The sequence below is a fragment of the Podarcis cretensis genome, assembly GCF_951804945.1.
Source record: "Podarcis cretensis genome assembly, chromosome: 13".
Classification (NCBI taxonomy): domain Eukaryota; kingdom Metazoa; phylum Chordata; class Lepidosauria; order Squamata; family Lacertidae; genus Podarcis; species Podarcis cretensis.
In genome coordinates this window covers 2,827,574-2,849,292 of record NC_137182.1, presented here as the reverse complement: position 1 = coordinate 2,849,292, position 21,719 = coordinate 2,827,574, and the positions used below count along the sequence as shown (strand labels likewise).

The window sequence follows — 21,719 nt, the reverse complement described above, 5'->3', positions numbered from 1 at the left end:
TCCCACTGCAAATAAAGGTGGATGGAATGCAATGGATCTTGCATGAGCCGGAGTTTTGCTGTGGCATGTTTGCTTCCCTCAAGGATCCTGGTTCAGAGAATCCACATTCCAGATCTGGATTCAGTATGGCTGCAGCCATGGAGTGTAGGTCTGTAATAACCATGCACATGTTTTAAGTTGTGCACATTGCACAAACAACTGAATGAATTAGGAGCAAAAGAGGAAGAGCAGCAACTCTCTGGTTAAGTTGTGCTGTGCCCTTCCACCGTTGGCGCTGTGTTGTTGCATGCAGTGCTTTGCGTTGCTCAGAATGAATGAATGAATGAATGAATGAAACTTTAGTTGCATCAGCCAACAGCCATAGCAACAAAAGAACATTGCAATATACACAGAACAAAATAAAAAGTCGATTATATAAAACACAGTTGAGGGTCCTGAATCAGCAATCAAATAGTGGACCTTATTCTGATTGCCTCAGCTACAAACCTTTCAACCTTTGCAGTCATCTGCTCCTCTTGATCTGCCAGGAGAAAAGACACTGTGGCAGTGGTTGGGTGACCCGGAATGGACAATAAAAGAGGTGTGTGTGATAATTTCGTTCCTCAGGTCTTTGTAAAGAGTGCATGCCAGGAGGACATGTGCCACTGATTCAGTGCTGCCAACAGAACTTTGCTATTAGTCAGATGAGAAATAAATTAAACTCCTCAGCAGTCACATTCCCCCCAAAAAAAATTAACTTGAAAGACATTTTTATGAAATGCAACCCCGACCGACTGTTACCTTGAAAAACCTCATTGTTTGTAAGAGTAGGATTTAATTCAGTTGGTCTAAATGGGGAAACATGAGAAACCTAGGGGTATGGTGAGACTGAAATGGACTGAGTATGTTTGGTGAGGATCATCAAAAGGGAAGATCCAGCACCCATAACTTCCTTTCATCATAGCCTATATACAGTGTTACCTTGGTTCTCAAACTGAATCCATTCTGGAAGTCTGTTCCAAAACCAAAGCGTTCCAAAACCAAGGCGCACTTTCCCATAGGAAGTAATGCAGAACGGTTTAATCCATTCCAGACTTTTAAAAATAACCCCTAAAACAGCAATTCAATATGAATTTTACTATCTAACGAGACCATTTATCCATAAAATGAAAGCAATAAACAATGTACTGCAGTCAATCAATCAATCAATCAATCAATCAGTAGCTGGTTCCACACTTGGTTCCACACAGTCACAAAAACAAAGAAAAAAGCCACAAAAACAAAAATGCAAAATAAATAGCAAAAATAGACAGACCTCAGCCTAACACTCAAAACAGAAGTGTGGCACTCAAATTGGAAGCGTAACACTCAAAGAGTGTGGTGGTAGTGGTTAAGAGCGGTGGACTTGTAATCTGGTGAACCGGGTTCGCTTCCCCACTCCTCCACCTGCAGCTGCTGGGTGACCTTGGGCCAGTCACACTTCTTTGAAGTCTCTCAGCCCCACTCACCTCACAGAGTGTTTGTTGTGGGGGAGGAAGGGAAAGGAGAATGTCAGCCACTTTGAGACTCCTTCAGGGAGTGATCAAGCAGGATATCAAATCCAAACTCTTCTTCTTCTTCAAAATAGAGTACGTTCGGCTTCTGAAAATGTTCACAAACCAGAACATTTAATTCTGGTCTTGCAACGTTTGGGCTCCAAGTTGTTTGAGCACCAAGGCATTTGAGAACCAAGGTACCACTGTATTGTGTTGGTATGAGGTCTTGTTCCAGCTGAGGGCTGCAAACCAAAGCAGTCGTGGAAGGCATGTGAGTGATGGTGCTGGCGCAAATAGCCCCTCTGCAAATGAACCATGAGCTTAGCAGCAATTGCTGTGTGCTCCTCATAGGCTCCCGTAGATCACTGCATTTGTATAATGAGCTGGGTGTGAGAGTTGGAGTAAAAGTTTATTGTTTTGCAGACTGGCCTAGAATAGCTGCCTAAAGAATAATGCGAACAAAAATGAGTCTAATTTAATCTGGAAATAAAAGTATTTATATGCCTACAATTTTCTAAAGCCCCCAGTTCTTGTTAAACAACACAATTGTGATTTCTGGTGATTCATTTACAAAATATTCTCAATGGAAAATACAGGAGAAGACCTTTACAGTGTTAGCCTTGATTCAAAAGTAAGCACTCACTGCCAAATGTATCTGTATTTGTATGCTGAATCTATGTACTATACTAAATTACTATGCACTGTACTAAAGTAGAGTTATTTTTTCAACAGGTTGGAAAAGAAGAAACTTCTTTGACAAATCCTTCTAATGCTTCCAGTCTGCAGGACTCTAATGTCAGGTCTGTGGATTCTTATTTGCAGGGTTGAGATTATTAATGAAAGTTATTGGAATCGTCAAAGAATGCAGTACATGCTTGTCAAGGATACAAATCTAGTTGATAGTTGCAACCACTCATGTCCTAGATGCTCCCTCTCCCCCCAAAAGCAAGTTCTTCACAAAGGGCAGGAATCTTCCACTGTAGGGGTATGCAAACTAATTTCCCATCGTCCCCAAGTTTTCAAACACACAGAGAGAAGGGGGGTATTCCTATTGTTTAGGGCTACAGTTTGAAAAAAATAAATAAATGGTGGAAATCTCTCTTGTTAGGGTTCAATATGTAAACCTTGAATATTGTTACAAAAGTCCCTCTTGTTACAAGCCGGCCCCTCTCTCTGCCAAGTGGTGGCGAGAGCCCATGGGGTCTGTGTCCCTTTGGAGAATAGAAGACGCAGCAGAGACTGTCTGGCTTTAAGAAATAGGGTTTATTCACCTATTTACACCTTCAGTCTGCATGCCAGTTTTCAAGGCTATCCAGTGTTAGTGTTTGGTATCTCCTCCCTGTAAATATAATCTAATTCGTGTGTGTGTGTGTGTGTGTGTGTGTGTGTGTGTGTGTGTGTGTGTGTGTCCTATCCCTAATTACCGGTAACTGCCCGGGGCAGAAAGGTCTAGCTTGGAAGAATCAGTGGTCCAAACCAAATTTATCTAAATTTGTGTCCTCAGGTCACTGTCACTTTTATGGAATTAGTTTATTACTATTTTATAATTAGCTACAATAGAACTGGAATGTTTTCAGTGCCTAATCAAAAACAGCTGCTTCAGAAACTGAAGCTGTCAATTAATGCATTAGTTGGAATGCTTCCTATTTATGTCGAGGGGTGGGGAGAGAATGGCTTTATGTGGAGAAACTGCCCCATCTTCATTGTACTTCACTGATGAAGTAGAAATGGAGAAATAGGATTTCCAGACAGATTTGAGTCTTGTAAATGAAGCTCTGGCAAAACAAGAATCTGGCAGAGCTAAAATCTGGCACAGACTAGGTGCCATAAAGAGAACAGATTTATGCTGGAATGAGAAAATGGTTGCTTTTTTGTGATAGTTGGGGCCATATCCAACATAATAATTCTTAGAGTACATATAGTTAAAACCACTTTCTTCACAATGTACAAAGAGGGTCCTTCTAAGGGCTTCACTTCCACTGCCAGTTTCCTCCTCCCCATTTGAGATACATGTGGGACCATTTTGGGGGGAAGAGTGTAATATACTTTTCCATGCCTCCCCAGTCTCTTAGTGGTAAGAGATTCCAGGGCTTGTAAGGCACAGTGGAGACTGCCTTTGTGATATATGGTTTATTTACACACACCTATATAACCTGAATCTGCGGTGGAGGGGCTTCTAGCATTGCTCCTCCCATGGCCACAGTCTTGGATGCAGCAGAAATCAGCCCTGACCCTCAGCCCTCTGCGCAGCCCCTTGCATTTAACAGACAGACCCCTTTTCTCTGCTCACTATCTCTCTGAAGGAGGGGCTCACACCTCTCTGCTATCTGCTTTGCTAATCACTCATTACCTTCCTTTTGTTCTCCATGATGATGGCTTTTCTCCCAGGTGATTTCCTGAACACAGAAAAACTGGTTTGGCCTGTAAATTGACACTGCTAAATTCAGCATCTGGCAGCCTATTTTAATACTCCAAGCATTGATTAAACTCCAACACACACTAGACCCAGGAATTTAAGGGAGGGTCTGTCACCCACAAATTCATAACATTACAACCAGCCAACTTGATTCTTGGTACACTGGCTAGTAGAATGTTAGGTTTGGATATCAACAGGTTAAAATCCACACTGAGTTGCAAAATAGCCTTTGAATAGCCTTTGTTAACTTTGTTGAGTTACTGACGTAATCTCTGTCAGACTAATTTATTTTGCAGGGTTATTGTGATGATTGAGGTGGTAGAGAACTGGATTCAGATCTCTCCTCTGCCAGAAAGCTTTCTGGATTATCTTGGGCCAGTCACTCCCTGCCAACATAATCTACCACAGAGAATAAAAAGAAGAACCATATATATTGCCCAAAAACCCTTGGAGAAAGTGTGGAATAGATATATACGAGAATTCATAAAATTACAATGCCACTCTTTTGGCTCCTGGGAGAATGAGAAATTCAAATGGAATAAATACATAAATCATGATAATTGACCAATGCCTGCTGGAGCCTTGCCATATCAGTTGAGTGCAACAAAATCCTCTGCAAGTGTGTGGATGTGTGGATTGATTGAAATGTGCTCCAAAACCTGCGAAGTTGAAGAAAGGAAACATTTGCTGCTACGCATTTCTGATCAGCCTATTTTGATTTTCCTGACTGTCATTGTTTTTAATATCACTTGTCATGTGGTACATTTGTTGAGCCACTACTTTCGTGGAACGCACACGAAAGCCATCTGGGCTGCTTGGAATGCCAAATGTTTAAACATGTGCTCGCAATATTCTTTTTAAAACAAACTGTTGGCTCAGCATAGTCAGCTTTTATCCACTGATGGTATCTATCATTATTCACTAAAAAATTTTTTAACCCAGAGGTAGGGAAACCCCGGACAACAGGCCATTCTTGGTCCACTAAGGGGTCTAAACTGGCCCATGAGGCCATTTCCCCAAACTACTACTACTTATTAGTCTGTGAACTGCCCTAAGATTGTATTATGAAGGGTGGTATATAAATCAATCAATCAATCAATCAATCAATCAATCAATCAATCAATCACTCAATCGATTAAATAAATAAATAAATAAATAAATAAATAAATAAATAAATAAATAAATAAATAAATAAGTCAAGTCTTGCTTGTGCTGCTTCATTAGCATTTTCCATGAGAAAAACCAATCTACATATCAACAAGTAGTCACTGAAGAAGAAATCAGTAGAGGAGGAATAGGTTGCCTTTCTGTCTATTATCAGGTAAGATACAACAAGCGCTGCTGCTTTACTCCCAACAATATAATGATTATTCCTGTTCAGGTACCCCAGTATGTTGAACGTCTGATGCAGAGAGAGCTAAGAGTTCTCTTTAAATGAACTTGTTTGAATGTGCTATCCCTGTCAGACAGCACTGCAAAATTCCCCCAAATGATGGGATGAGCCTTTGAAATTCATTAGCAGTGCAGAATCTTACACATTTTTAATGGTCTGTGAAATATAAATGGAACTATGATCTAAATATATTCTACCACTGTTTTTACATTTAGAAGAAAATGCAACTTGACAAAATTAATGTATTTAATGTATAATTAGAGTAGGTCCGTCACATGCATAATAGAAATTTCTGTTGCAAAAGCTTCGAAAAACAACTTAATGAATCTAGAAGAAGGTGCACTTCTGACATATTTAGCTTGGAATATATATTGGACCATAGCAAGATTAAATTAGACTTCTCTGTTATGTTTATCTGTATTTTGCTTTTCTCCATAACATGTCTCCGTAACTCTGTATCTTAGTTTGTGTGTTCCTTTGTGGGTTGGGGAGGAGTAGGGTTGCCACATTTGTTCTGGCAAAATGCAGGACAGGGCATGGCAGTGGGGGTGGGGTGGGGGTTTATTTTCATTTGGTGCTGAAGTGACTTCATAGCAATCCATTACAATCTATTGCAGCCTAACAGGACGGCCCCCCTAGGAATTTGTCATACACAACACACACATGAATTTCCAAATCTGCTTTGCTTGGCTACCCAGAGCTTAAATACCTGACCTTTCACACACCCTTTCAAACACATGTATTTGGAGAGGATTCCTAACTTGGCAGAGAGAAGACGTGAAATACAGGACGTAGCATTTTACATTGAAATATGGGACAATCCTGTATAATCCAGAACAGGTGGCAACCCTAGGGGTAATACTGAACGTGAAACTAAATACAGTGGTGCCCCACAAGACGAATGCCTCGCAAGACGAAAAACCCGCTAGACGAAAGGGTTTTCCGTTTTTCGAGGCGCTTCGCAAGACGAATTTCTCTATGGGCTTGCTTCGCAAGACGAAAACGTCTTGCAAGTCTTGCAATTTTTTTCGCTTTCCCCCCTTTTTCTAAGCCGCTAAGCCGCTAATAGCCGCTTTGCCACTAAGCCGCTAATAGGGTTGCTTCGCAAGACGAAAAAACCGCAAGACGAAGAGACTCGCGGAACGGATTCTTTTCGTCTTGCGAGGCACCACTGTAACTAGATGATTTTTTAAAAAAACAAACAAACTTGAAATGCTTTGATAACTGGTTGCTAAAACTACATAAAAACTGGTGTTAGAAGGCACCTCAAAGGTCTTCTAGTTGCTCACATGAGTTGAAATCTCTCTTGTAACTTAAATTCCTTTGGTCCAGGTTGATTTCCCAGGAAATGGCTTCCAGGATATTAACTAATATGTTTACAGAGAAGCAGCAGCAAAGCCAATACCTGCCCCTCCGCATGGTGGAGGTGGCAGGAGCAGAGGCAAGCAGCTCAGGGCCCAGATGAAGTATTTTACACAGGGAGGAGAAGTGGTGGAGATGGCTTTACTCTGACCATAGGTCTGCCTAGTGGAAGTGGTAGTGATGGAATCCCTGGAGTTTCCTTGAATATGGGGTGTGTGAAATAGGGGGTGGGGTGTGCTTCTCCAGCTGCTCCATGGACCTGCCTGTCTGCATGGGTTTTTCTTTGAGTTTCGGGAGTGAGAGATTAGCTTCCCAAGCTGTGGGCTTTTGGAAGGTGCTTGGGCAGAAAGAGAGGTAGAAGAGCACCTGTGGTCTAGGATGCAGGAGAAAAAGCTGCTCTAGGGAAGAGAGAGGGGGGTCTGTGGAGTGTAGAAAGAAAAAGAGATAATCTTTGGTAGCTGAGCAGGTGGCGCTGTGGGTTAAAGCCTCAGCGCCTAGGGCTTGCCGATCGAAAGGTCGGCGGTTCGAATCCCTGCGGCGGGGTGCGCTCCCGCTGCTCGGTCCCAGCGCCTGCCAACCTAGCAGTTCGAAAGCACCTCCGGGTGCAAGTAGATAAATAGGGACCGCTTACCAGCGGGAAGGTAAACGGCGTTTCCGTGTGCGGCTCTGGCTCGCCAGATGCAGCTTTGTCACGCTGGCCACGTGACCCGGAAGTGTCTCCGGACAGCGCTGGCCCCCGGCCTCTTGAGTGAGATGGGCGCACAACCCCAGAGTCTGTCAAGACTGGCCCGTACGGGCAGGGGTACCTTTACCTTTACCTTTTAATACAGTGGTACCTCGGGATGCAAACGGGATCCATTCCGGAGCCCTGTTCGCATCCCGAACGGAACGCAAAACGCGACAGCACGCCTGTGCGTGTGCAGGTCGCGTTTCACCGCTTCTACGCATGCACGTGACATCATTTTGACCGTCTGCGCATGCGCGAGTGGCAAAACCTGGAAGTAATGTGCTCCGTTACTTCCAGGTCACTGCGGAGCGCAACCCGAAAGCGCTCAACCTGAAGAGTATTTATCCCGAGGTATGACTGTATTTGTATTCCATTTTTCCAGCAACAGATGTTGAGCTCAAACCAGCTCACAATATTCACAATAGCATTAAAAACAGCAAACATTGCAATCTATAACAGCAAACACAACAGCATATAAAGCAAACAACAACAAATTCATGAAAACAATTCATACAATTAAATAAAATCATAGTAGGTGTGGGTGTGTATGCACACACGTACACACACAGAGACAAACAAACAAACACTTGAGATATGTATCTACCTACCTACCTACCTACCTACCTACCTAAGATATCGAACAAATGATATCTTCTCCCAGAAGTCCTAACTTTGTCTTTTCTTATTTTTTTCATTTCTTTCTTCTTCTTCATTTAGAAATCTAGCCCCTTTACGGCCAGAGACAACACAGACAAGCAGTGTACCTGAGAAGCAGGAAGTTAAAGCACCACGGGTGAGGAAACTGATGAGGCAGTACAGCTTGTGAGTATAATTCCAATTATGGCTGCTGTACACTGTTTCAGATGTGTTTTCCTATGGGTCCATTTCAGGAGTTGCCAACCTTTCGGTTCAGTGGGCACATTTTAAATGCTGTGGGTGCCAGTCACAAAATGGCAGCCTTGGGATGTGGCATAATACAAAATTTAGAGTCTTGTCAGTGCTGCTTCCCCCACCCCCCAGACAACTTCAGGCTTGCCATGCGAAGTCAGGAATGTCCTGCTGGTCCTGATTATGGAGATCACACGATATTGATCACACACACAATGATGATGTTGCAGTGACAACGGTTGACCCATGGAAAGTCATTTTGGGGTCAGAGAGTGAATGTGGAGAGCTGTCCCTCATCTCTCTGCCACTCCTCTTTCTCTTTCTCTCTCCTTTCACAGAGACATGCCTCCCCACCTTCTACCATCCTTCTCCCAATCCATCCAGCCTGAGTCCAACAGGTTAGACCCCACCCCCATCAGGCCTTTCCCTCAGAAACAGAGCCAGCTCCCCTGTGACGGGGTGAAGCTCCTGCCTCGGTCAGTGGAAGTGCAAGAGGTGGCACCCTGCCCACCCAACCACTTCTGAAGCAGAAAAGGAGGTGTCCCGGCAGGTGGCATAACTAACCCGTTTTCCACAGATGAAGAAGCCGGGCGGCAATGCTTTGAGGAAGTGCTCCAGCTCCCACTGAGTTTGGCAAGAGCCAGGGCCACCCCCAGCCCCCCTACTTCTGCCCTTGCCATGCCCTGGCTCTTGCCAAACTCACAGTCCTCAAAGCATTGCAGGGGGTTGAACTAGAATCTGGCATGTACAACAGGTAGATCATGATCCACTGGTAGATCGCAGGGTGTTCCTGGTAGATTCCTGGTAGATCCTGGCTGATTTCTGGCCCCTCAGCAATCTCCTTCCTAAAAAAGCTCAACAACTAGGGGTAGATCACTGCCAGGTTTTTTTATACTGTGAGTAGATCACAGTGTATTGGGAGCTGGACGTCCTTGAACTGGATAGTCCTCAGGATCACTTCCACCTCTATAATCCTATGATTCTGTGAGAGGTGATTGTGGAAGTGGTAGTGGGGGCAGCAGTGGAGGGAGAGAGGAAAGGAGGCGGCCATTCCTGTTTTGCCTCAGGTGACAGGCCAAGCCAGCTCAGGAAACACCTAGCAGTGGGGAGCATTTGGGTGCTGCTTTGCCACTGGGGAGAAGTGACTGAAGAGGGAGGAGAAAAGTGAGACCGTGAAGAAAACAAAGAGGAAGAGGAAGAGGAATAAAAAAGTGGATAAAATTAGAGGAGTCTTTTTGCACTGAGGTTGTTTCACAATCGCATGGAAAAAGACAAGTGGTCCAGTTTGAAAGAGAGTGCAGACTTAAAAGAGTGGAACAGTGAAGCCAGCAGTCAAATCCCTGCTCAGCTCTGAAGCCTACGGAATAGCCTTGGGCCAAGCCCTTCTCGCCACCTCCTCTGCACCTCAGCATTGTTGTGAAGATGATGGGGAAAGACTCATGCAAGCTTCCTTGAGGACTTTCCATGGGGAGTAAAGGTGGAATCAAAGTCTACTAATAAAGTAACCAGAAACAGTTCAGTGTGTGACTTGTCTCATCTGTTTTTGGCCCTTTCAGCAGAAGTGACAGAAGCAGACTGAAAGATCTTGGCAAACTTTAGCAAGTCACAAATAGATAAGGTGAACAAAACAAATCAGGACAGGCCTCTAGCGGAAAGGAAGTGCACAGCTGCAGCTCACACACACACACTGGATTATGTTCGCCCCCATTATATACGATAACATGCAGACTGGATGAATTTTCTGTGGCTCTTCCTGGTTTTTAAGCAGCCCCCCCCCCCAGTTCTGTATGCAGACAAGGTTTTCTGAATGCAACCAAAACTGTCGAATTAGCTTTCCAACCTGAGTAACCCCTCATATTACATCTACTAACTGCTTCAAAAACCCTAAATTCAAACAAACTCTTAGCTTGCACTTTTGGCTCATGATGCCCTGCCATTGCCATTGCCACAGCCCCCTGCTCATTATTATTCCTGATGACTACTGCCAGTTGGGGACGCGGGTGGCGCTGTGGTCTAAACCACAGAGCCTAGGACTTGCCGATCTGAAGATCGGTGGTTCGAATCCCCGCGACGGGGTGAGCTCCCGTTGTTTGGTCCCTGCTCCTGCCCACCTAGCAGTTCGAAAGCACGTCAAAGTGCAAGTAGATAAATAGGTACCGCTCTGGCGGGAAGGTAAACGGCGTTTCCGTGTGCTGCTCTGGTTGGCCAGAATTGGCTCAGTCATGCTGGCCACATGACCTGGAAGCTGTACGCCGTCTCCCTCGGCCAATAAAGCGAGATGAGTGCCACAACCCCAGAGTCGGCCACAACTGGACCTAATGGTCACGGGTCCCTTTACCTTTACCTTTACCTTTTAATCAATGGGACATGGGTGGCGCTGTGGTCTAAATTGATCAGAAGGTCAGTGGTTCAAATCCTCGCAATGGAATGAGCTCCTGTTCTTCGGTCCCAGCTCTTGCCCACCTAGGAGTTTGAAAGCACATCAAAGTGCAAGTAGATAAATAGGTACCGCTCCGGCAGGAAGGTAAATGGTGTTTCTGTGCACTGCTCTGGTTGGCCAGAAGCAGCTTAGTTATGCTGGACACATGACCCAGAAAAACTGTCTGCAGACAAACACTGGCTCCCTTGGCCAGTAAAGTGAGATGAGCGTTGCAACCCCAGAGTCATCTGCGACTGGACCTAACAGTCAGGGGTCCCTTTACCTTTACCTTACTGTCAGTTGAGCATGCCCAGTAGAAAGAATAAATCAGAGCCTGTGTGCACAGCAAGCCAGGCAGCAAACTGTGTACCTGCTGACTTACTAGTTTCTTTCTTTAAGCAAAACATCTTAATAATTCAATCAGCATAGTTTTCCCACTGTGAAAAAATAATACTATTTATGGAGATTTTTTTTACTGGGGTCTAGGACATAGCTGTCAACTTTTCCCTTTTCTTGCGAGGAATCCTATTCAGAATAAGGGCATTTCCCTTAAAAAAAAAGGAAAACGTTGGCAGTTATGGTCTAGGAGCAAGACAAGAGAATGTAGAGAGCTGAGAATCATTGAATAAATTGAGTGCTGTGAATGGTGATTAAATAGACTAAGTTTCATTGCAAATATTCCAGAGAAATTAATGTTACAGCTGTGCACAAGTGGCCTCCAACATTCACTGCTCTGTTTGTGCATTGAAAAAATGGGAGGGAACATTTCAGCCTCATTCTGCAACAGTTTCTCCCAGTGGGGCTCTCCAGGAGCAGCAGCCAGGGTACATCTTCATCCCCCTCCCATCCCAAGGCTATTTTATGTTATTTTAATTTTTTGGTGTAACTGTCTATTTTGTTGGCTGGGCAACCTGGCCTCCATTGTGCATCCTCCATAATACCTCAGACCTAGATCAGATCTAAGTTTATAACTTAAAATGCTTATAAATTAAAATGTGTTATTAAAATGTGACACCAGAGGGCACTGCAGAGCAGCAAAGGGAAACTGCCATTAAACGTTATAGAACGTTATGTTTAATAAGGTTTATAAGATCAATGTAGCTCCAGCCTACTAGTGTCATGCCAGGGCATCGCGAGGCAGAGAGGGAGAATGGTGGAGAATATTTGGAGATGTTTATTGGCTTTTTAGTAGGGAGGAGGAGGGAGGAAAAGAAACATCTCAAAAAATATGTCTTCTGAGGAATTTTGTTTTCTTTTATAAATATTTATTAAGGTTTTTCACAACAAAACAAATGTCACAATCAGAAAAAAACAGAAAAGAAAAAAAAGAAAAAAGACAATCAAAAACAGCACGACAAAACAACAATAAACAAAGAAAAAGTTATTACTTGCTTACTATCTTTATAACCCTCTTTCCTGACTTCCTCACATCTCCCTTTTCTGTGTTCCCCTTTACACAATCAATTTTAGCAGTTTCCTACCCTCTTTCCAGTCTTAATCAATATTATACATTTCAGCCTATTATGCATTTGGTTTCCTTTCCTTTTAAAACCATTTATCACATGTTCTTTATAACTTAATCCTTTATATCATTTGTTTAGTCACAACATAATAATAATACTCTGGTCTTACCCCTTTTTTTCCACGTCATTTTTACATATTTCTTTTTACCAAATCACTAATGCCATATTATCTTTGTATCCAACATCATTTTAACATTCAAACATTTTACAATGTTTTTGGAGGTATTCTTTAAACTTCTTCCAATCCTCTTCCACCGACTCTTCTCCCCGATCTCGGATTCTGCCAGTCATTTCTGCCAATTCCATGTAATCGATCACTTGCATCTGCCATTCTTCCAAGGTGGGCAAATCTTGTGTCTTCCAATACTTTGCAATAAGTATTCTTGCTGCAGTTGTTGCATACATAAAGAATGTTCTATCTTTCTTTAACACCAATTGGCTGACAATGCCTAAAAGGAAGGCCTCTGGTTTCTTAGAGAAGGTATATTTAAATACCTTTTTTAGTTCATTATATATCATTTCCCAGAAAGCCTTAACCCTTGGGCAAGTCCACCAAAGGTGAAAGAATGTTCCCTCAGTTTCTTTACATTTCCAACATTTATTATCGGGCAGGTGATAAATTTTTGCAAGCTTGACTGGGGTCATGTACCACCTATATATCATTTTCATAATATTTTCTCTTAAGGCATTACATGCCGTAAACTTCATATCGGTGGTCCACAACTTTTCCCAGTCAGCAAACATAATGTTATGACCAATGTCCTGTGCCCATTTAATCATAGCTGATTTAACTGTTTCATCCTGAGTGTTCCATTTTAACAGCAAGTTGTACATTCTCGAAAGTATCTTAGTTTTAGGTTCTAACAATTCTGTTTCTAATTTCGATTTTTCCACCTGGAAGCCTATTTTTTATCCAAGTTAAAGGCTTCTCTTATTTGATGATAATGTAACCAATCTCGCACTTTATCTTTTAGTTTCTCAAAACTCTGCAATCTCCATGTGTCTCGATCTTGTTCTAATATCTCCCAATATTTTGGCCACTTGGCCTCCATGCTGAGTTTTTTCAGAGCCTTAGCCTCCATAGGTGATAGCCACCTTGGGGTCTTGTTTTCCAATAAGTCTTTATATCTTGTCCAGACATTAAACAAAGCTTTCCTGACAATATGGTTTTTGAATGCTCTATTAGCTTTTACCTTGCCATACCACAAATATGCATGCCATCCAAAAATATTGTTGAACCCTTCCAAGTCCAAAATGTCAGTGTTCTCAAGAAGTAGCCAGTCTTTCAACCAGCAGAATGCTGCTGATTCATAATAAAGCTTCATGTCTGGCAGGGCAAACCCCCCTCTTTCTTTAGCATCAGTCAATATTTTAAATTTTATTCTGGGCTTTTTGCCCTGCCAGACAAATTTAGAAATGTCTCTTTGCCACCTCTTGAAACAATCCATCTTGTCCACAATCTGTAAAGTTTGAAACAAAAATAGCATCTTTGGCAATACATTCATCTTTATAGCTGCAATTCGACCCAACAAGGAAAGCTTCAATTTTGACCAAATTTCTAGATCTTTTTTGACTTCTGACCAGCATTTCTCATAATTATCTTTAAATAAATTCAAATTTTTAGCCGTCATATTGAGCCCTAGGTACTTCACTTTCTTAACCACATTTAAATCTGTCTCCTTCTGAAACCTTTCTTTTTCCGTTATTGTCAGATTTTTCTCTAAAACCTTAGTTTTTTGCTTGTTCAATTTAAATCCTGCCACATGACCAAATTCTTGAATCAATTCTAACACCCTTTTCGTACTAGATTCTGGCTCCTGCAATGTCAAAACCAAGTCATCTGCAAAAGCCTTAAGTTTGTATTGTTTAGCTCCGACCTTAATTCCTTGGATCAGCCGGTCCCTTCTAATCATGTTCAAAAGCACCTCCAGGACTGAAATAAATAGCAATGGAGAGATAGGGCAGCCCTGTCGTGTTCCTTTTTCTATTCTAAACCTTTCTGACACCACATTATTAACTATCAATTTTGCTTTTTGTTCTGAATAAATTGCTTCTATACCATTTTCAAACCCCCGTCCCACTCCCATTCCCTTAAGGTTTTTCTTCATAAAATTCCAAGAAATATTATCAAAGGCCTTCTCCGCATCAATAAAAATTAAAACTGCTTTTGTATTAATATTCTCTTGTAATAACTCCAAAATATCAATAATGTTCCTTGTGTTATCAGACAAGTGTCTGCCTGGGAGAAAGCCTGCCTGATCTTTATGTATCACTTCATTTAGGACTCTTTTTAATCTATTAGCTAAAATATCTGCAAAAATTTTGTAATCCACATTTAAAAGGGATATGGGACGGTAGTTCTTTAGTTGTGTCTTTTCAGATTCAGATTTCGGTATAAGTATGATGAAAGCTTCTTTCCACGACTCCGGCGCCTTCTTTCCCTCCAGAATCTCGTTGCATACCTCTTTTAATGGTTGAATTAAGTAGTCTTTCAAAGTCTTGTAATACTTGGAGGTTAATCCGTCCGGTCCTGGAGACTTGCCCAATTGCATGTTCTGAATGGCACCTTCAATCTCCTGTTCTGTTATTTTGTAGTTCAACATTGTCTTATTTTCTTGAGATATTTTTTGTAATCCATTAGTTCTTAAAAATTGGTCTATTTCCGCCTCTTTCTGTGGCCCCTGAGTGTAGAGTTGTTTGAAGTAAGAGTTGTTTGAAGTAATTTTGACTTATCTCTAAAAATTAGAGTATTTACTGCATGCCAAGAGTACATGCATTACATTTAGAACAACACAATTCATTTTAGTAGCAACAGAAACACATTCAGCATTTTTGGTTTTAGTTAAGGGTATATTTGTGGTACATCAACAGATTTTTCTTCTGCTGTTGCTTGAATGTAACGATAACACAAGCTAGTTATATTGACACAATGTGTTTATTGGTTTAAAGTTATGTCTCCACTTACACACACTTCAGTATCTACTGTTTTATTTTGGATGAAGGCTTGACATGGAGCATTTGAATGTTTGTAATGCATTGAAATTCTTTTATGGTTTGTTGCTAAAAAAAATTACAAAATGAAAAATGGAAGGAAGTACCGTATTTTTTGCTCTATAAGACTCACTTTTTCCCTCCTAAAAAGTAAGGGGAAATGTGTGTGTGTCTTATGGAGCGAATGCAGGCTGCACAGCTATCCCAGAAGCCAGAACAGCAAGAGGGATTGCTTCTTTCACTGCGCAGAGATCCCTCTTGCTGTTCTGGCTTCTGAGATTCAGAGTACTTTTTTTTCTTGTTTTCCTCCTCCAAAAATTAGGTGCGTCTTGTGGTTTGGTGCGTCTTATAGAGCCAAAAATACGGTAATATTGTTTGCCTCAATATATTATTAAGAATCCAGAAAACTGTGCAACTAGTCTCCAGACTGATGATGGCTTCAGGGGTGCCAGCTTGAATAAAATATGGGGGGGGCAGGTGAGCCCCACCCCACATAATCAATCGCATGACGCAGTGCATGAACTCTATTTGAATGGCAATGCCGATCAAATTTGGGGCCCCAGCCCCCTCAAATGTTTTACTGGGAGATGAAGACCCATCGGCCCCTAGGAGTTGGCTCCTATGGTTGGCCTTGTTTTAAACTGCGATGAAAGCGATTCTGGAATTGCCATTCACTTTGCTGTGCTCATCACAACTATTTTCACTAGGCATTTGTTATAATCACATTTCTCTAATGAGTATGAAAAGGAACATATTGCAATATAAGTTAAAATTAGACGAAAACAAGTGGCAGAATGCAGATCTAAGTGTTAACATGCACGTTTTTGAAGCTTCGTTCACACCTATTGAACATGACAAGAGTTTTCTATACAAGAAACAGTGACCATGCCCTCATTTTTTTAAAAAAGCCTTTAAATAGGTAAAATGCAGGTGATCCTCTTTTAAAGGAAGTTAATTGGGCAAATGTCTGGTGCTCCAGCCTTGCAGCCAGAATGTGTGAAACTAAATTTCTGCTGCAACCTGCAGTTGTTATTTTCAAGTGACTGAGAATATTTACTCAACTGGCAAAGCCACATGAGAAAATTCCACTTCCATACAAATGAGTACAAGGAAACAAATTTACCTAGCGAGAGTGGGGAGAAAGCCAAATTATTCCTGCTGCGTGTGAAGGGGAAAGTTTAAAAGAATGTCAGCAGCCTTGGTGCAAAATAAAGATTAACAAGGTCAAGGAACTAAAACCTGTCCATTTGCATTAATATAGCATCTAATTAACACAGAAAATAGTCTTTTTGTTTTATAATAAGCTAGGAAAGAGGGTGTTGTCATGGGTTATTGTGTGCTCCGAGGAGGGGCAAGGAAGGCAGCCAGGAGCTGCTCTTGGCCCTGAAAGAAAGGAGCAGCCAGCGATTCCCCAGCCTCTTCAGTGTGAACCACAAAATACTCCCCCTGGCAGCAGCTCTTGGTGCCCCTGAAACCTGGTTTTTACTGGAGACTGAGACTCAGCAGACACAGCTAGGAGTGGCTTTGTATGTGGCAAGATTAATGTATTCAAGGTGTGTGTGTGCAAAGGGGGGTGGGTTTGTGGGAGACAGGGAGCTTATCTTGGCAAGGAAGGGTGGAGTGGGAAGGGTTTCCCCAAACCATTTGAAGTGATTTTATAGCTGTATACGGTAATTAACGCATTTGGTGAGAATCAGAAAGGAAGCACCTCAATTTTTGTCACCCATAAATACATACAGTAATCTACAGATATGTTAATGGTAAGTGGAGCTTTAAATACAAAACAAATTCCAACCAATATGGAAGCTTTACTGTTTTATATTGTCATTTGATATAATCTCTTGAACAAAATGCTTTTTCAAAGGTTTTGTGGTTTGTAGATGCTTTCTAATGCAGCAGTTGGAGCCAGTGGCATCGCAAGGGGGGGGGGCAGAGTGGTCCGCCCCGGGTGCCAGGTCTGGGTGTGTGTGTGACAAGAAGGCATCCTGCAGGGGCTCTGTTAGGATTGTCCTACTCTAGCATAGGACTCTGGCAGAGACATATGCCCAACTGGCATGTTCCCTCCCTCCTTCAAAAGCTTTCTTCAGCCCAAATATCACAGCAACTGATACCAAGAGGCATCAGCACACTTAGGGATCCGCAGAGTATTCACAGTTTGCATAACAGAACTCAGTAGCACAGCATTTTGGCTAATCTACATTTATTTACATATAATACACTCGGAGCATTCTGCCTTAGCTCCTTCCTCTTTCTCATCAAACAGCAAAGAGAGAATGAACAAAGGACAATAGTCCTATATTCCAGAACACAGTAGTACAAAACATCCTGTCTCCGTCACTTCCCACACTGTGGAATGAAAACATACACCGCCATGTGATAGACAACAATCTCATGACTGCAAACATGGAGCAAGAATCCTAACAGGTTCACCCCGCTGCTGCAACACGAGCAGCCATTGCGCCGCTGCAGCCGCATGTGGAGGATCCTCTGTTCGCGGTTGCAGCCACGAGCAGAGGATCCCGGCGCTGGCAGCTAACCAGTATGTACAGTGCATGTGCAGTGTCGCATGCGTGCGCTGTATGTAACGATGCTGCACATGCGCTGTACATCACGGTTTGCCGCCGGTGCAGCTTAAGTGCCATATGGACGGTGGTGGGATCCCTTTGTCACTGCTACAGCCACATGTAGAGGATCCTGTCCATATGGCACTGGAGCGATGCCACCGGCAAACTGCTATGTACAGCGCATGTGCAGCATCGCTACGTACGGCGCATGTGTCGTATGTAGCGACACCACACATGTGCCCTATGTAGCAACGCCCTGCCCTGGGTGTCACGATGCCTTCGTTTGGCCCTGGTCGGAGCACCCTCAGCATCCATCCTCCCTATATGTACAACTTTGTATGTGCATTAGGAGACTCTGGTACCAGCAACTAGTGTGTGTATGTGACACACTTTTCAGAAAACACAAATGAAAATATAGCAGGACTGAAGAGGTGAGCAAAAACAAGTGGTAGACATTTTGAAAATGCTTTCTAGGTTATCCTCCCCATGAAAATGAGTATTTAAAAATATTGTGGTGAGCAAAGTTTCTTGTACTTTTAACAACCCAGTGATGAAGATGACCTTCCTCCAGCGCTTGCAGCAGCGGTTGGGGCATCGCCATCACACTCATCAGCATCTCCTGTGTCACAGAGAACAAACTCGGAGGGACATTTTTCATCGTGTGCAAAGGTACATACAGATAACTGGAAGGGTGGGTTAAAATGTGGGCTCAGCAGCAGGTGAGGGTGCAACTCATAAATTCATGGTTGCCTTCGAGAAGCATATTTGGTTCACATTCCTTGCTGTTATTGAAAATCTCCCCTCTGCTAATCCAAGCCTGAAATGCCAAGGAGTCCCTGCAAGTTCAACTTTCTGTCCCATGTTCAACTTGACTAGCTAAGAGTCTCACAAGCCTGATCAGGAGAGCTTTAAACTAGATTTTGAGAGGGAGAGAAACAACATTACAGACAAAAGACAAACGAAAAGCTGAGGTGGCGCTCCAGTAACCTACTAAAGTAAAGAAACCACAAGAAGGAAGCAGCTGGAGGGAACAACTCATGGTTTTAGTTGTCTCTACACAAATGCATAGAGTATGGGAAACAAGCAAGATGAATTGGAGCTTTTAATTCAGGGTGGCAAATATGACCTGATAGGCATTAGTGAACCTTGGTGGGATGGAACCCATGACTAAAATGTAGGGATTGAGGGAGGGGTATAACCTGTTCAAAAGGAATAGGCCAAACAGGAAGGGGGGGTAGCATTATATGTAAAGGATGTGTACACTTGTGAAGAAATCCTTGACCTAGAAAATGGAAAGCAGATTGAGAAAATATAGGTAAAAATTGTAGGAGAGAGAAACAAGAGTGACCTTACTGTGGGGCTCTGCTATAGACTGAAGACTTGGGTGATGCCTTCCTGATGCAGATTACCAAACATTCAAAAACGAGATATATAACAGTCACGTGAGACTTCAATTTCCTTGATATTTGTTGCAACTGAAGCTCTACAGCGTCTGATAAATTCCCCATTGCCTTGCTAACAATTCCATTTTTCTAGAAGGTGGAAGAAGCAACAAGGGGATCCTCACTGGTCCTCACTGACAGGGAGGGACTGATGGATGAAGTGGAAGTACTCAGAAACTTGGGATAGAATATGGCAATATTGTTCACAAAAATGCCATGGGAAATGGACCTAGATGTGCAAATAGTTTCTGCAAAAATAAGGGAAGCATCATTAAAAAATTCTGCATAGTGGCATTATACACCGGTGAGGCTGTCCCAAATATGTAAGGAAGTCAGTCCCAATTGTTGGAGGGAATGTGCAGTCAAAGGTACATATTTCCATATGTGGTGGGTGTTGTGACAGCATCAAACCCTTCAAAGAAATAAGCTGAATATACAAGAAAACCATGGAAATGTCCCCTGCACTAGCACTACTTGGGTTTAGGATTATGCCTGCTCCTGATTGTCCTAAAGATGACCTCTTAGCCTTTCTAATGACTGCTGCCCATATGGAGACAGCCAGATGTTGGAAAACAGGTGTTGGTATAACAAGAGTACAGTCAATAGCACTGGCTGAGAAACTAACATGCCAGGTGAGAGCAGCAAAGGGCAAACACGATCCATATTTCTCTTATATGGCAAATGTTTATTGAATCCATAAATTCTTCAGGCAGTAGCAGAAATCCACCCAGTCCTCATGGGAAAATGTGGCATGATCTCTTAGAGTAATCAAATGAAACTTTAACACATGGCCTGATAAAAGTCTGTAATTTCATCAGGACAAGTTATTTGTTGTTTACTGTTGTAACAACTATTTTATCAAAATTTATCTTCTGTACCATGAAAATAAATATTTTAAAACAGTATTTAAAAAAGAAGCTATTCCACAACACGTGCAAGAGCAGGAGGAGCACTGAAATCTTTGAATGGGGGTTAACACAAGACCCCAGATCCCCACTGTATTGCATGGGTCAGGGATAAGGAAGACTGTGGTGGCTGAGCTAGGCTTTATTTTGCGCCTGAACCGGGAGGCCAAAGAAGAGTTGAGAAATGCACTGCCTCTCTTACAGTTATTGTTGTGGTTCTGACACTGCTAGTGAATATAGTATTTAGCTTTCCTGCAGTTCATCTTCTCAAATGAAATTATTATTTTTTACAATTCAACTCCATTAACACTTCCTGAATTTTTACTGTGCTTCAGAGCCCTGCAGATGCTGGAGGGACCTTTGCCTTGGCACCTGGAGATCTCCTCATGGATTTCACGGAAGCCACGCCGATGGTAAATGATTTCATTTTGCAGCCCTGGAAGTTATGTCTCAGAGAATTTCTTAAATCTGCACGGGAAAAAGCTACAATGCTTATGTTGTAATAATTCAGAACACAATCTTAGTTCTGTTGTGATTCTGGCTTTCATAAATTAGACTAAACCTGTAGAGATTCCTGATCTATTTATTTGAAACCAGCTTAAGAAACTGCTGACAAATGCTTGTATACTGTCAAGCCAGGAGGAAATTGTATCGTTCTAGTGATCTGATATGATTTTTGTATGCATTTACTTCTTGATTTTTTTTTGTAACAGGACACTACGGTTGTTCTGAATTTTAAAGTTTGTACTTGCCTTTGCCCACAGTCCCGTCACCAATGGTAGATTCTCTCCTGGAGAAAAATAGCTTCTGGGGAGGGGGAGGGGCTGGGGCTTTCACTGAAACCGCTCCACAGGGAAAAATAATTTTGTGAACAGCATTCATGATTTTGCTCACACACATGCACACCCTGAAGGCAATTGCTTTTTGATTTATTTTTCAAGTAAGAAGGAGTCACACATTTAATTCGTACACATATATATTGTCTTATTTTAGGCCTGTGACAGAATCTTGTGCTATTAAGAATGTTGCCAAGAGTGAGTGTTCATAAAACAAATGCCATAAACTACAACTTTTGACCATGTCTTCATCTTTGCAGCCTCCATCTCCATGTTCACAACCAGACCAAATAGTAATTGCCACCTTGTTAATGTCTGCTTTTTTTTTAAACTTAGAATCATTTCCTCTGTGGGATACCATCAGGCTCTGCATTGCACTACGCAATTCTGGTATGTCTGTATTTGCAAGCAGCTCTTTTGGAATGCCTATTAATTTCATGGACCGGTGTTCCTTGTTCCTTGTTCCAAAATACTGCAAGTTTCATTTTTGAGAGTCAGTGACTTTGACTTTGTGAGCAAATAATAAAAGGAGCCGTGTACATTCTACTCAACATTTGACTGACCCTTTCCCCCCGCCCCTAGTTTGTACCATCCATGCTTACACTAAGGATGCAAGCAAAGCAATGCAGACACATGGACAGATAAGGGGCTATGGCATGGCATTTGCAAGGCTGTGGAGGATGGAAATTGGGATAAGAGGCAGCATGAGTAGGCGCTTGGAGGAGTTGGTGTGCGGGGC

General features: G+C 42.4%; 1 protein-coding gene across 5 annotated transcripts in view; it reads left to right on the top strand.

Moving 5' to 3' along the window:
* The window catches only part of EPB41L4B (erythrocyte membrane protein band 4.1 like 4B), a 138,805-nt gene that overhangs the window by 95,728 nt on the left and 21,358 nt on the right, over nucleotides 1–21,719 (top strand). For 3 of the 5 annotated variants that reach the window (XM_079949450.1, XM_079949452.1, XM_079949454.1), the window contains 5 exons: nucleotides 2,247–2,314; nucleotides 8,130–8,234; nucleotides 18,346–18,466; nucleotides 20,480–20,557; nucleotides 21,317–21,370. In XM_079949450.1, the coding sequence (XP_079805576.1) occupies nucleotides 2,247–2,314; nucleotides 8,130–8,234; nucleotides 18,346–18,466; nucleotides 20,480–20,557; nucleotides 21,317–21,370 (426 nt within the window). The remainder of the gene's footprint in view (nucleotides 1–2,246; nucleotides 2,315–8,129; nucleotides 8,235–18,345; nucleotides 18,467–20,479; nucleotides 20,558–21,316; nucleotides 21,371–21,719) is intronic. The other 2 variants (XM_079949451.1, XM_079949453.1) reach the window with 1 other exon arrangement.